Genomic DNA, 17,176 nt, shown 5'->3' with positions numbered 1-17,176 from the left:
CATTTCTAATTGATTTTCCTGGAGGAACCTTTTATTCTAGCACGAAAATCTTCTGCAAAATTTTGTTGCATTGAGAGCACCGTCCACTCTTCCTTTAGATATATTAATTGTTATATTAATGTTTTGCTTCTTTGGTATTTAAATAATATTTAAAACTGCAAGTCCTTTGCGTTCCCCTGTAATTTCTCGGTCGCATTCTTTTCTTAGCACACTTTTGTGTGAAACCATTAGTCTGTAAGAATGCAAAATTTTTTAAAATTTTGTTTTCTTGACTATGAAAATTAACTAACATAGCACACTTTTCCATTTTTATTAAAATTATTTTATTTTGATTGAACTTGCCTCACTTTCAAAATAACAAACAATTAATATCATTGAGAAAAATAAATAATTTGTAAAAAATTTACACTGTTATTTATAGATATGATTGTAAATTGATTAAAAACAGATTATTAAAGTTAATTTTTAATGAAATTTAGTTTCAACTCTTTTTTTTTAACAAAATCGACTTACCCCATTTTCAAAATCCACAGCTCATATCTTACATTGTTAAATTTTAATTTTAAATACTCGCAACTGTGGTTTATAATTCCAGCAACTCACGAGTCACGTCATTCCGGCCCTTATATTATAAATAGGTATAGAATTAATGTTTTTCCTTATTGCATACGCAGTTTCGCCAAGTGAATTTCAAATTCTCCTCAACCATAAAACAGGAAGAGTTCTTTGACCTTTCAAGCCCGATTATATACGTATCAATATCGATAAAGTGTATTTTCGTCGATATTATGAATCTAATAGGGTGCAAATTAAATTTATTATATTATATAAAGACGTATTTCTTCACAAAGTATCAGAGTTATTAAGGTCAATATCAATTCGATTATATTTCAGTTACAGTTTTACTAATTTGAATCTCGCAGTTAAGTTCATATCTTATTAACTAAGCAAATCTGCACGCATGTTATCTACTACAATGAAAGAAAACAGTCTTATGTTTATTATGACGAAACAATAAAATAAAATCGTATTAAAATCGATCCAGTCATGCAACTCTGCAATTAGTAATTTGTATATAAAAAATAGTTTTGATTATTAATTTTAAAAATTTCATAGTAAATCTAAGATCTTCAAACAATGGTATGTTTTATATACATTTGATTTACACTGTACCTCAATATTTTTAAGTGGCAAATATTTATACACTGTCACTCTAATGACAGCAGAAGGAGTATTAAATTCTTAACTATAATATAGATTATGGAAATATAATGATAAAAGAGAAATTGAAGCTCAATAAATTACATCTGAATATATATTTTTTAATACTGAAAGCATTACAAAATTGACAAATAACAAGTATATTTAAGAAATTATTTCATCTTTAGAATTTAAATAATTTATAATAATTATTTAAAACTATCTTACTTATACCTATACCCCTAAGTTTCATTGTTATTATACACTTGTCTACGGTTTTAACTCTTTTAGTGAGTCACCTGTTATCTCTCTTTTCAAAAATAAATATAAAATATTTGGTTAACTGATTAATAATGCTAATAATAATTAAAAAAAAAAATTGATAAATAATTCGCTAACTTGTTTCAAAAAATGATTTTGTATTTTTTTTTGTCAAGCAAGTCGTTGGCGTTTAAGTTGTTAAAAGCCCTTTTTAATTGTTCAAATGATCTTATTTGCATCTTAAGTCATAAATCATTACTTTATTACTAACTGAAAATCATTATTCGTATTTATTTTGTTTAGAAACGCGAGGGGGTGCACGCGTGAAGACATTCGATTGATTCATTTTTGATCCTGTTGGTATGCAGATATAACCGAAATAACGGATAAGCGGCGTAGTCCGCCCGGGCACAGCTGCAGCGTGCATCCCGCAGCTACATACGCGAGCCGCCTGTTGAGAGCCGCTGGCGCCAGAAGAAAGTTTGAACGCAAGTTGTGCACGCAGACGGGACAGTCAGTCATAGTCGTGATCTCGGTCCATGCGCACGTGCCATGGGGACCGCGACTGCGTTGCTGCTGCCCCTGCTGCTCGTCGTGTGCGTTGCGGCAAGTCACAAAACAGTAAGTACAGTAAGGGCAGTAATAATTATCAGTGGCGGCGCGTGACGATTTATTATTATACACTTTAGGAGCAGCTTTTGTTCTGAACTTTTGCGCGAGCTTCCGATAAACTTTTTTCCCTTCTTTTGGGACACATGTGTCGGTCCGTCTCTAACGATGAACTATTAGGATTTCTTAAATTATTTATGTTTGATTTTTAAAATATTTTATTATGGAACAAATGAATATACAGAAAAATTACAGCTCCTTATAAAATATGTACTATATTATAATATCACGATATTTAATTTTGTGGAAATAACACTATATACAACAATATGTTTGCTACAAAGATAAGATAACATTATATGTAAAATTAAGCGCTAATATCAGGGTTCTTTTGTTACATATATCCATTTTTTTTTACAAAATTCATTGTTTTTCAAAAATCGCTTAAAATTGAGTGCATTCTTTTTATTATTAGTATATTTATTATAAATGGATTATCGATGTTTTAATAGTTATGAATAAAATGTGATACTAAATACTGCCGATATTTGCTTATTATAAACTATTTGCCAAGTTCCCAATTTATATATTATATATCAGTACAATTTTAACAAAAATGTAATTGTCTCACTACTTTTTATTTGTGAAGTTAATTCATTATATAACGCTATTTTTATAGGGCTTTGCGAAAATATTTGTGTCACAAATATATCATGCGTAGCACCTTTTTAGCTGATTGGTTCAGCCTGCTTTATAATTATGAATTTAAAAGTAGAAATATTTACTGATGATTTAATGGGCATTCTTTACTATAGTTTTAACAATAATTTGTGACACGTAGTTGTCGATTTTATTTCTAAGCATATTGCGCACTATCCATCGTTTTGTATCACATTTTCTGTAAAAATATTTTAACATCATTGCTAATTGCATTTTTATGGTTTATTATATTAAATTATGATCTGTTTTGATTAAATACTATTAATTTTTGAAGTGAAACATGTTGTAGTTGAATAGTATTATTTTTAGTAGATTTTGTGTTATTGTAGTGATGTATGTATTTGATTAGCTGCTAATTGCTTCAAATGCATTTGTTATTATATTATAGATATTTTGACTATTTTAAACGCTTTTTACGACACGTAGTTGACGATTTTATTTTTCAACATATTGCGCAAAATTCATCGTCTTTGACGCTTTCTCTGAATCATTATTTAAACTCCACTGCTAATTGCATTTCTATGATTTATAATAATACAATATGATGCGTGTTATATGTTTAATAATTAAAAGCTGATTTTATTAACTTATAATCGTGAATTATTCAATTAAAAATATTTGTTCTAAAACAAATAAAATTCCGCTCCTCAAAAGTATTTTCCAAGTTCATGATAAAATATTTATACAGTAGCGCTAAATCACTTTTTTGTAACAAGTTTATTGCTGCAAATATATGATAACTCAATTATATATGGCAATTCTGCAAAATTCATTGATTTTCAACATTTGCTGTTTAGTTTAAATAGAATTATAAATTGCATTTTTATGGTTTAATATAATAAAATATTATGTGTAGTAGATATTTAATTTATTTAAAGCAAATTTTCATATTATTATGTTCTAAAAAAATTCTTATCTCACTAGCAATTCTTCATAAAATTCATATATTATTTTATAATATTGTCTATGGCATAATACGACTTTGCAGGGTTGTTGTGTTATATATCACAATTAAAATTGTGCCACAAATATAAGAAAAAACATATTATTTACAAAATTACGCTGTTTTAAAAGCTTTCTGCAAGAAACAGGTTTATCAACATTTTCTCTAAATATTTTTTGTTAATTATTATGTTCCAAAAAAAAAATTTCATAAAATATTTGTCTTGTTTATAAATATTATATTATTTTATATTATTGTCTATGGCATAATACGATCTTTACCGGGTTGTTTTACTTATATCTTACAACAATTTTTGGCTTCAAATTTAAGGTATATCATATTATGTATATACAAAATTATGCTGATTTAAAATCTTTCTGCTAAATTCATGTTTTTTAACATTTTCTCTGAAACTCTTGTATCTTTATGGTAGATTTTATTTAAATATGATACGTTTAGTAGATGTTTAACTCATTAAAAGCTTATTTTTATATTATTATGATTAAAAAAAAATTAAGCAAATTGTGATAATTCTTAATAAAATATTTGTCAAGCTTATGAATTATTTATTATTTTATAATATTGTCTATGGCATAATACTATCTTTAAGGGGTTGTACTAATTTATTATTAGAATAAGATTTTAGCCACGACTGTAAGATAAACGTTTTTGATTCATCAATAATTCATATAAATATTTATTTTAATGAAAAGGTATTTATTGAACACTGTCTTTGCTTTTGATCAGATTTATTCCACTCCCTTCGGATTTTTTCTTTTACTAATTAATTTATTTTAAATGGGGTGTATGACCCTAAAATTTAAATACAAATGACATAATCAAAATATGCATCATTAAAATTATAACATTATTTATCTACTCCGGTGGTATAAAATTACGGCGTTCTCAAACTCTTGTGTTGTTCTAATTCAACTTACGCTTTTAGTTCTTCTTCATCTGAAGGCTCTCGTCAGCAAAATAATTTTTTGGAACAATATTATACCCATACCAAACGCATTTATGAGCAGTTTCTCCTACTTTACCACATGTTTTTAACTCATTGATATTACTTGATTCTGTACCATCTATAATTTAATAGCGCTTCCCGACTCTTTGTAGTCATAACTATTATCTCAGCACTTATTTAGTGGTAGTACGAGGCATACAATTCCTCGAGCTTTAAGCAGAAATTCTGGAAGCTTTACAGCTAATGTTTTACAGATGTTGATGACAGCAAAATTCCGTTATTGCCGCCGGTGCTTCTATTCCACAACATTCGTAACCCGAATCTTCTAAGTCTCTCAGAGTTATTTATGGTAATTGCGGCGAAATAAATTCGTCATCGATCGAGGCGAAGTAATGAGCTAAATGATGGGGTCGCGAGGCGTCCCATAATGGGGACGGTGATTTACGGCCCGCCGTGGCCGAATCAACGCGATCAAAAAAGTGGATGACGATTTATGGCCAAGATTTCCAACTGTTACTTAGTGGCACAGACGTAAAGAATAATTATTGGGCGAAGACAGGAGGGGATTGGGTCGCCCGGGAAAGAGGAATATCGGCGTTGGCCCGGCGCGTGGCATAATAACGAGTTTCTCCGGCCTTTCGAACTTTACTTTTTTTTCATTCCCTCTAAGAACCCGGAATGGACGGGAGCAAAACGGAGCAAAGCTCCTGTTCGAAAAAAAAAAATTTTAATTAACGTTTACACCATCGCATTACTATCCCATATTCTATCCATATATATATCGTAGTCGCGATGTTTTTTGGTTTCCACTTTATAGGTGTCCTCTTAAATTCTTATTAAGTTAATAGAAACATTATTGCAGTTAATCGAACTGTAAATAAAAAATATTTAGTAGCTAAAGATATACCCTGTTGAATTGCTTGCGCCTTGTAGTCTTCAAGTTGTCTTCGAAAATTGTTTCGAGTTCTTGAATTTAGGAGTTTGTAGCTGATCAGTTGTAAAGTGAAAAACGGCTGCTTCCTTTATATTAAGAAATAGTTATGAATTGTGATTTTTTTCAATTTTATTCAGTTCGTGCGGTACCCATTTTTTAATTTTTTGATCATCTATTATCTGTTTTAAGTGATTTGGAAATGTCGTATTACTAACATAAAATAAAAAAAGATGCACACGCCCTTTTTTATTTATAAAAAATGCGCTATTATAAAAAACGGCCCCAGCTGCAGTGACATCTATTGGTTATAAATTATATAACACATAATAATTTATAATTATTATTATAGATGTAACCGATTCCCAGACTTTCAGTCTGGTGGTTAATACTTACTTGTAAGTATTCATTATATCTGATTGACTTACTACTTACCCTGTTGTAACGCATTAGGCGTACACCTGTTAGGTTACAACGGAAGATTTAACAAAAAAAATAAGTTGTTGGAATTTAATTAATTTTCAATACAATTGGCACTCATTTGGCGATACGACGGAAGGACGCCTTGCCCCGATTCGTCCAAATAGATCTGCTGCAGCAGCTTATCTGTCTCACTGTTAACCCATCATCATAAACTCCGCAAAATATGTTTATTTTAGCTTAGCTTAAAAATTAGAGTGCACAAAAATATCAAGTAAATACGCTTGTGCCTCACCAGAATTCTCTCTGATTGTTTTTATCAAAATATTTATAAATTAAGACATGGAATTGTCATTGATAAGGTTTATAAAGCTCATTTTAAATGTGTTATATATTTAGAATAACAGCGCAAGCAATAATATATGTCAAAATGAATTTATTTCGAGTTTTAGTTGTGTCAAAAGTAACATCAAAATACTTCTGAAGCAGTGCTTTGGTGTAAAGTTTCATGATGTTCGAAATGGGTTAATATTAGATAAGATCAAACAAATCTCGGGAGAGATTTTTCCTGTAGTGTATTCATTTTGTGTATCCACTTAATAAATATATCGAAGATCCAACTCGAGATAAAAAATTAAAATTGTTTCAATAGTTAGTTATTCGTGCTTTAGCATGTTATTATAAAACCATTATTCATTTTGACTAATAAGTATTTTTTTAACTCTTGACAAAGTTTACATAAAGCGCACAATTTCTCGCTACGCGAATCAATACATTTTATATCCTTTTTTCTTTTACTTAAGTTTCTCATAAATTAAAATATCAGAAAAAACTCTCATCGCGCGAAACAATTAATTTTTTATTCGATTCATTAAGTTACTCGCTGCACATCTCTATATCTTAAAACAAAATGAAATAAGAGAAAACTCAGTGGTATATTATTTATATAAATTCATTTTAATTTATTTGCTTCATACGATATATTTGCTAATCTTATCGACTCTGACCTTTATCTGATTTTGGTTACAAAGTTGCACCAAATGTTCTTTTGTCGACCAGAAAGGCAGTGGCGAGAGGTGAAAGACCTATCGTTGGTATGACGAATATTTATATGCGGTACTTGTCAATTATACCGACCACGCTAACTGAGTAGTGCCAATTTGTATTTTATTTTTATCAGTGGACCGTATTTTAAACTGAATCAATTTAGAGTAATTATTAATAAGATAAGAGAGACCACCAAATAAATATGCGAAAGCTCATTTCAAGAACTTTCAATTATTGTTTTTTTGTCCATCGTCACATCTGAATATTAAAGTATTTTAGCTTGTCTTTTAACGATAAGATAAATAGGAAATAGTAATAGACAGAGACCTTGAATAGAAGACGAGGTCCATAGTGCGATGACAAAACTTGATTGCATTCATTTGAATATATTAACGAATTTTAGAAAGATTGTGTGCAAAGTAATTAGTATTCTATAGGATGCATATAAAATAACTTTTAATTTTAATTCCTGTTTCGCTTACCCTTTTATAAATAATAATTAAAAATTAAGCTAATAATACAAACAGGTTATATGGTGACATATGTTTTAAAGTATTACACGATTAATAACATATATAATATGTATACATAGTCAACGACTTTTAGACTACCGTTTGTGTCAAGTGTTACAATACATTTATAATAATATTAATATCAGATTAACTTTTCTTATTTTTTGAAATATAAATCACTTCTACTCAACACAATCACTAATGTGTTTATTTAAAAATATGTTTATAAAACACATTTCAACAAAATTGAACGAAATTGCTTAATGCATTTCATTAGCAATAGTCTCAAGTGTTGAAGACAGCTCGAGCTAAAGCATTAAAGAGTTATCATCATTTGTGTCACTTAATATGACAGCAAAATAACATATTTTTAAACCGTTAATGATACACAAATAATATTTTCTTTAACTCCATTCTATCGATGTGTAATTAATACTGACATAAGTTATTTCATAATAATTTAAACATACAAATATTGACATGATACTTCATTCGATTGATTCATATTTTAGGGGATGATTCTATAGATCTTTTTTCATTTTTTTTCTTTTGAAACCACTTTTATTTCTCTTGTGAATATGCAGTTTCAAAAGAACAGTTCTTGATTAATAAAATTTTAAATATGGTTGTCTACTGTAAATCATACATAATAAATCTTTCGTTCTGCTTATAAATCAATATGCAAACCTATCCGATTTTTTTTATTACATTCGCAATATTTAATTTGCTTTAAATTTAAGCTTTTTTAAAAATCAGTTTAATTTTGCAATTAATATAATTAGGGAAAATCAATTCGTATTTGAACGTCTAGATATTAAAAAAAATAGACTAGATTATCATCAGAAATAATTAAACGACAATAAGCAAGAAGTCATCTCTTCACTTTCGATCAAAATGCCAATTGAACGAACAGTTTCTTAATATTTAACGCCAATAACACATTGCAATGGAATTTATCAACTTCTGTTATGATGCTGATATTTAAACTCATATTGTAGAAAACATTTACTTTGAATTGTATCTACAATATTTTTTTACTTATAATAAATATCGTATCGTACATAAAAAACATGTCACCTACATTTTAGAAGCTTTTTTTCCTTTTCACAAATTTGTTTTTCTTAGATTTTAATTTTATGTAAATAAAATCTATCTAATAAGTTGTACTAGCTTATAATTTATAATAATAAATGGCACTAATTTATATATTAATTTCAGTCTTGTTTTTCACTATTTACTTGTAGGTGTTGTTTGTGTTTACTTTGTTGTGACGGAAGATTTACTATTAATACATAATATTTTTCATATACATACGTTGAAAGGATCATGTGTTAATATGCAAATAGTAGTTATCTTTCTATATCAAATTTATAGACAACTGTAATTGAAAAAAATGAACTGTCTAGATTTTATGAAGCTTTCGATAACATTTTATGTATAAATTAATAGAATAGAATCTGAATGTTTTAAGGGTCACATATTCGGTCGCACTTATAAGTATTTCGGTGTTCTGTTCTGGTTTTGCGCGCTGGGCAAAAGCGCATTGACATAAACGCGCCGTCATAATCGTGCAGCGTCATATGCGCGCCGACATAATCGTGCGGTGTCATTTGCGCAAATTAAAAAAAGAAAAACAGAATTTGTTTAAAAATAAATATAAAATAAGAAGTTAAAAATTGTATTAAATATTTTCAAATCACACTAGTATTTCAATACTTATATATTATATGATATTGGTTAGTTTATGTAAATCTTTTGGAATTTTCTAATATCAGTACGAATTTTCCTTCTTTATTTTCATTCTCATTTTTCCTCTTCTGGTTGACTGATATTGGAAACGACATCTGCATCACTAACCACTCCTTAATGTTTTATTCATAGACATCTTCAAAGACTTATAATTTTTTTATCAGTTCACTTGTTTTACTTAAAAACAAATAAAAAAACGTCTGATAAAATATTTCTCTAAAATTAAATGAATATTACTGACATAACTTTTCACCCACAATTAATACTAATATGTGCGGAATATGTATTTACATGAAAATAAATACTATGTATATGTAAATAATTTGCATACCTCTTTGTTAAAAATTATGTATTTCTTAATTCGCAAAATCGATTATGTCTTGAAAAGTATTGAGGATGCTGCTCATCTATTTAAATTATTTATTTTAAAATTATTGATTGTATAATATACATAATGATGCATTGGGGATACCTATCAAGTAATATTGATCAAATTTGTAATAAAAAAATAAATATGGGACCAATTGTATTCAATTTATTATTACAATTGACGTTAATGTTACTATAACTGTCGATTCAATCTTTAGATGCATTCCATGTTTTTCAATTAAAATGTAACCCTTTGCAGTCCAAAGTTATTTTAATGAGTGTAGCTCCAAGTCTGAGCCATTTTGAATGAATATATTTAATTAAATAATTGAATGATCATTAAATATATTAACAAGAAAAAAACTATCTTCTATATTAACACTTTCTATTGTACATTTTACTTTAGCAGAAATAATTTTAGTTAAGTTAAATATATATTTATAATATATTATAATAATTTAAAAAATGCAAAATATATTTTTAAATTAAATTTATTTATAATTGGATTTATATATTTTTATTATTAATATTTAATTATTGTAATTAGATGGAATTTAATTGATATTAATTAAAAAAATATACTATTATTAATCTTATTAGATGAAAAAGTGTATTATTTGTTGTTCAAAATACGTTTTATTTTGAAGATAAAATTTTAAAAATTTGGACATAAGAGCTGCATGTAAAAATATATGTTTAATACACGTGGACAAAGGACTACAAAGGGTTAATTAAATAATAAATGTGTGTGATAAAAATTTTCTTAAAGCAAATAGTAATAAATGTAAAATAGATTACATAGGACTCGTGATTCAATTTTGTACAATTAGTTACAAGTAGACATTAGTATAAACATTTAAATATAAACTTATTTTAAATGAACATATACATTGTATTTAAAAACCCTGTCTTAAAAGCCTAATGGAATATAATTTTACTATCAAATTATCACATGTATCGTCAATGAATAGTATTCGTACAATTACATATATTAATTCTTTACTAAATGATTAAAAATTTGATTTATATTTCTAGTTAAAATACTTAATAATATATTTAAATGCCCTGAATTTAAAAGTATCAACTAGACACTATCATCAGTAAACTGTATTTTATATTAAAAATATTAATTCTAATTATTGTATGAATTTCACATCAGATAAATGTTTTTAATTATAATATTTTTATGAAAAAAAGTTGATTTACTTTGCTTAAAATAATATTAAAATAATTGTTAGTTTTATTTTAACTAAAGTGTGTTTTATGAAGTTTCTTTTACGAAACCGCAGAAATGAGGAAGCGAAGTATTATGTTCCCTTTTAATCAAAATTCCAGTTGTCTTAAAAATGTTTTTTGCACATCTTTGTCCGTGTTGCGAAATCCAGATGACGTCAAGGGCCCTTCGGTTAGGAAGTACCACCAGGACCGGTCCCGGGCCGGTATCGTCGCTGTTAACTTTAAATATTGACCGAGTGGCTGTAGTGGTGGTGTGTGGCTGTGTGGCTATGTTGTAAGCCGACAGCCGAGAAACCTTGTTGGCTTTGCAGCATTCCACGTGGCCCTACGGACCTTTACACTTTTTGGTCAACAAAGTCCAGAGGGCCTTTCTAAATGCGAGTCTCCGATATGAAACGCCTCCTATTATCATTATTATGATACAAACGGTGATTATGCGAGTCGTCAACATTCAAAACAAACTTTAAATATATAAATAAATATAGAAATCAGGCATTTATATACTTAGATATTGTATTATTTATATTGAAGATTATCATGTAGTAATAATATTTAGTGTTTAAGTTATAGAACATATTTTTTTATAATTGTTTTTTTTAAAGATATCCAATTTATTCAATATGGTTCTCAAAAGAGATATGCCTGGAAAAAATCTGGAAATTTATAAGCTCATAATAAGACAGTTACTCCTCACTGTCATTGATGAGCTGGAAAAACATAATTTTTCTGTCGATTCTCAAGAAATTGCTGATGGGTTTGCTAAATATTTTCAAACTGGTTTACTTCTAATTACGATTAGGTACAGCTAGGTATTCTCGACTTCACTCAAATTCTCATGAAATTGTGATGAATGAAAAAATGAATCTACAGTAAAGTATTGCAGATACACTATTACATATTAGAACTTTAAAAAACATATGTTATCTAAAGTAGAATCCAACATACTCGTTCATTTTTTGTTAAAAAAATTTCAGCCGTGGTAAAATTTCTCTCGTTTTGTGTTGATGTTGGTTTAATCGTTTAATAGGCACTGTAAATTATTTGTTCTCTTCCCTGTCGATTAAAATATTTTGAATTCTCTCTCCATTAATCTGCAAGATGTTAGTTTTCTTACACTACTCTCTGTAAAACTGAAAGCAATTTCTTTCTCTAATTGCTGCGCTAATGATAAATATTAAATTTCTTCAATGGATTCTAATGATTTAATAGAGTTGCGAGGTTCCTTAAAGTTCGTCGAGCCATTAAATAATCCGCGAATAATTTCCGTATTTGTCTTATTACGTATTTTGTATATTAAAAATATTTTTGTACAATAAATTAGCTTATAAAATATAAATATTATTTTTTTAGTAACTACTTAACATTTTTTTGGTAATAAAAAAATGTAATATATTCTGCTAAATAATTTCTCACGTTTATAATCTTCCACCACAGATGAGGTAATTTTTCAATTCATCTCCTGTAAAACTCTTTTAAGAATGTTTACTAGTAAATTCAATCACGTTCAATTGGTGTAAAATTTGTATTCTAATATGACGGATGTTATATTAAATTTAATAAAATATTCACTCATTTTTTAATATATGAATTTTACAAATTAATCCGAATTAACCGATGTATAAATCCACATATAATATATAATTATTTAAGTCATTAAGACTTAAAAGTTAGATAGAAGTTTATTTCTTTGTGGTCGATCGAACATTAAAGTATCTATTTTTAAATATTATATATATTCGGGTTAAGGAAAGGTCGGTAACCTTTAGATCCTCGCGGTCCACATTTAACTCTTTGATAGTCGTAAACCAAGTTGCGTGTGTCTGAAAATATTTGATATTTTGTAATAAACTGCACATTTATTGTTATTTTGTTTAACTAATTAACATGCGTATTGACAAATTTTTACTATAACTTATCATCTCTACTGTTACCAATCCTCTGACATTCACGAAAGATGTGTTATAATCTCTTGTGCTAGATACTCAATTTTGATTAAAATTAGTACTTTGAAATTAATTACAAAAAATATTTTTTGTTACAAAACTATTATTGTTGATAAATTTATCAGTTCTAAAATATTCATAGAATAATGGATAAATTTTTAAGTCCACAGATGAGATTCAATTTTGTCATATAAATAAGGTGAGATGGCAAAAAATGGCATGAAATAATTTTATTATATTATTGTAAAAACTAGTGATACGGCTCACTCGTGCCAACATATTATTGACAGCAAGAATGTGTTTCTACTATGAATCAAAGGATTAACGAAAACTTTATAAGGTGCTGACTATTATCAACTCTTGCGGATTATAAACTTGAAAGCATCATACAATTTGTATGATCTTCTATTTATGAATCACATAGTTGTACAAGGAGAAATTGCTCTTTTCATATCTGCAAAAGTAAAGAATAAATCTTTTTTGTTACTTCTAAATCAATATTAAATATTAATTACCTACTCAAATAATTTATTATGTGTAATTGATATCAAAATTGCGATTGATAACAAGCGAGCATAATCACTGATAGCTAATAATAACAATAGACTTAAATGTCGTTTTTTGTGTACAACCGTCCTCCGATTATGCCGTGCGTATATTTTGCTAATATATTTTTTTTATAAACGGCAAATGTTTGAGGATGCCGAAACGAAATGTGTCATAAAACTTACATTGTGAAACAATAGTTTCGGATTATATGGGTTTTGCAAAATAGAAGAATAGCCAGAGAAAATTGTATTATATTTTAATTAAAATAACCGGGTACCCGGTTCCGGTTCTGGCTGGGTCGGAAGCTGTAGCCTTATGTACAGGTATCTGAGAAATATTTTTATTAAATGAAAGTCGATTGCATTATTTCCCTGCTCGAGGGTACTGTGCAATAAATGATTATATAAGGCACACAATGACTTTGAGCTATTCAATTAATAACCCAAAATTTTAGATGCTATGTTGCATATACATTCTATATGCTGATGGATCTATAGTCCGCTTAAAATAGGACACTTATATGTCATGGAATATTATTTTTATATAGATTTGTAACACAGTTGCGCGAAGTTCTTTAAGGCTTAATTTTTGTCTAACGATTGCAGTGAATAATATACATAATTATACATAGTGTATGTTGCATAAAACAGGCGCAGAAAAAATCGTAATGGTGATTTCTGGTGCGAGATAAAAAATATTATGTCTTTAATCTTTTTTATCTCGCAGTTCTAGCGAAAATTTTTATATAATTTTCGTTCGAAGCCATTAGCAGATCTATTTAGCTTTTGATTCAGATAGGTTCTATTAGGCTGATTTTAAAGCTTAACGATTCGCAGTAGCACACGTGGGTTTACCACGATTACCGATTGCACTGAAATTAGAAAATTGTGTATACAAAAAATAAATACCGCACGTAGCAACATCGGTAGTCGCAAAGTTTGTCTTTTCAATCATTAAGTGTTCACTTGTAAGCAATATGTGTTTAAATCATTAGCGACACCGCAACGTTACGTGATTATTGTGTATATTATGCTGTTTAGATGTGAAAATAATCGCATCGATTTTTTTTATATATCAGCGCCTTTCAAACTGTTATTATAAAATTATTTGAAAATTTAGTAAAAATTGGCTCGAAAAGTAGCGGAAGTGATTTTGGTTTAGTAGTTCCAGAAATTTCGTGTTAAGGATTGAAGATTAAGTCGTGGGCGCTCTTTTTCAGTTGAAAACTATTTATTAGTTGTTGATTGTGTTTACGTATTGACTTAACGTCAATGGGTTAATGATTTCATTTTTATCCAATCAATATGTAGACCGCTTTCTGTTATAGTAAAGGATCCGCTTTCCGTCTAACGTTATAGATCGTTTCTGTTCAATGCAAAAAAAGTTCGTGCGGTACCCATTTTATTAATTTTTTATTTTTAATGTTGTTTCACGTGGTCTAGTAATGTTGAACTATTTTAACACCGTTATTTGATTTATGATTTGATATTTTTTATAGTGTATGTTTCGAATTATAGCTTTAAATGAATTAAACAGCAGAAATATTTTTTAATGACATTCTATTTTGTATTTTATAAATAAATCTCATACGGAAATATTTAGATTTACACTGCAATTTGAACACGAATATATTTGTAGCTAGTTGTCAATGAAGCGATCTGAAATTAGATTATGGCATCGACGGGCAAATGTCACGTGGACCAAGATTGCTAGGATATCAATTAGATACATTAATTAGGCAAAATCTATCTACATATTTTTTTCTGCAGTTATATCAACATTATAATTTGATAATTATAGTTTTTTTTAATGTATTTAATGTATGGCTTATCTAATTTTTACGATCTAAAACCATTTAAAAAAATAATGATAACATGTCTTAAACTAAATACTATTTTTGCTTCTTAATAGAAAATTGTAGTTTTTCAGTTATCGTTACTAAAAATTAGATTAATGAGATGGTTTTTATTTGTCTGAAATTAATCTTAAATATATGTACATATGTAAAATATATTTCTGAAATTTATATATGTATATTTTTAATTTGTTCTTGAAATTGTACATTGCTAGAAGTGGATAAATATAAACTGAGCAGAAGGACCTCATTTTTATGCATACATTGTCATTACAACATCCCACACGACCGAGTTTATGGCAATATGACGTATTGTATTATATTGCAATAGAGCTTCACCTAAAGGTCACAACATAAAAAATATGACGTTTCGCTCCACAGTACCACTTTAGGCTCAGATAGCATAATACAGTGCTTCCTAAACTGTAATCCTCAAATCGGTAGTGAGCATAAAGAAAGGTATTATGTGGAATATTTTTCACTTTTTATTTAGAATATGATTTTAAAATATTTTACTTATGCACTTTAATTCAACTTTATGTGAATATTTTATTATTTTATTATAAATGTTAAAATGAGGTAACCTTATAGTAACAAAGAGTAGTAAAATATTTTTTAAAGGTCTACAAGTACTTTGTTAGTGTAAGTGTTAATTTTTATTTTTATTGAATATTTATTGAATAATGATAAGTAATTGCCTTCTTAACGATAATATAAATAAACTTGTACTTTGCTATCAAAGTATTATGAAGTAATATTAATTTTATTATTGACACAAACAAAATTAAACTTATATTATGGTTACTATGATATGCATAATACTGAAAAATACCATGTTGAGCACATTTGGGGTTGAATCTTACAATGGAATTGACCGGTAGTGCAAACATTGCTGTGCACCGTTGCACACCATGGCGCAATAACATACTTGTGCAGGACTGCCGAGAGAGACAAATTCCCGGAGCCCGTTCTCCTTGAGGGACGCGACTCTGAAAAAATCATAGCAAGAATTTATTTGTAAAAAAAGTAAAAATTTACTTCAAATAATGAATCTGAACTAAGCTACAGTTGTTTTAGATGTACCTATGTATGTATATACTGATGTATTTAAGGTATACGTTCCTTAAGCCCTTTTTATACATATAATACAATAAATAAATTGCCTTCAAAAACACCCACTTTCTTAATAGTACTTTCACAATAAATATTATTATTCAAAGGGACAGATTGTAGCTTTTTGACGCGGTGTTGAAATTTGTTTGCAAATTATTGTTGACTTATTAATAAGATTCACTTAGCACTTGACGAACCATGCAATACAGTATTTTTAAAAATAATTTAGGAATACAAGATTAAATACAGGATTGCAAAGGTGTATTAAAAACATTTAACGAAACTGAAAAGCTTGCTCGCTTTAACATAGTCTCGTATTCCGCGAGCCCAAAGTAAAAAATTGACATTCCACACCGAGATTATTACAAATAATATATAAAATATCTTATCTGTGTTTCCAGAGTCATGGAAATATTGTCGGCTATGAATAATATAATACATCGCTTCAACTTTTGCGGATAATTTTTACTCTGTCTATGACAAATCATCATTAGCTTTGGTTTTAGCTATGCATTTCGATATTAAGTACGGTTTTGAAAAGCTCAAATCGTGAAGCTTTACTGTTTTTTATGTTGATAAGCTATCTAATATATTTACAATTTATCGTTTCCTGATTCGTGAAGTCCCCAAGATCTATAAAAAAGTAATAAATCGTGTATCGAAATTTAGATCAGGCGTTTGCTAAGTTTTTCTTTATAATTATTGATCATTATCGGTAGTATTTAATAGACGCAGTCACTAATCTCTTATGC

At 28.2% G+C, this 17,176-nt stretch overlaps 1 protein-coding gene across 4 annotated transcripts in view; it reads left to right on the top strand.

Moving 5' to 3' along the window:
* The first annotated feature begins 1,977 nt into the window (after positions 1-1,977).
* The window catches only part of trol (terribly reduced optic lobes), a 239,422-nt gene continuing 224,223 nt past the window's right edge, over positions 1,978-17,176 (top strand). For all 4 annotated transcript variants that reach the window (XM_088188446.1, XM_088188445.1, XM_088188447.1 and 1 more), the window contains exon 1: positions 1,978-2,082. In XM_088188446.1, the coding sequence (XP_088044572.1) occupies positions 2,014-2,082 (69 nt within the window). In that variant the 5' untranslated portion in view covers positions 1,978-2,013. The remainder of the gene's footprint in view (positions 2,083-17,176) is intronic.

This window comes from Plectrocnemia conspersa, unplaced genomic scaffold (assembly GCF_051122295.1).
Source record: "Plectrocnemia conspersa isolate PC_06_02 unplaced genomic scaffold, ASM5112229v1 ptg000006l, whole genome shotgun sequence".
Lineage (NCBI taxonomy): Eukaryota > Metazoa > Arthropoda > Insecta > Trichoptera > Polycentropodidae > Plectrocnemia > Plectrocnemia conspersa.
This window is presented reverse-complemented; position numbering and strand designations above follow the sequence as displayed.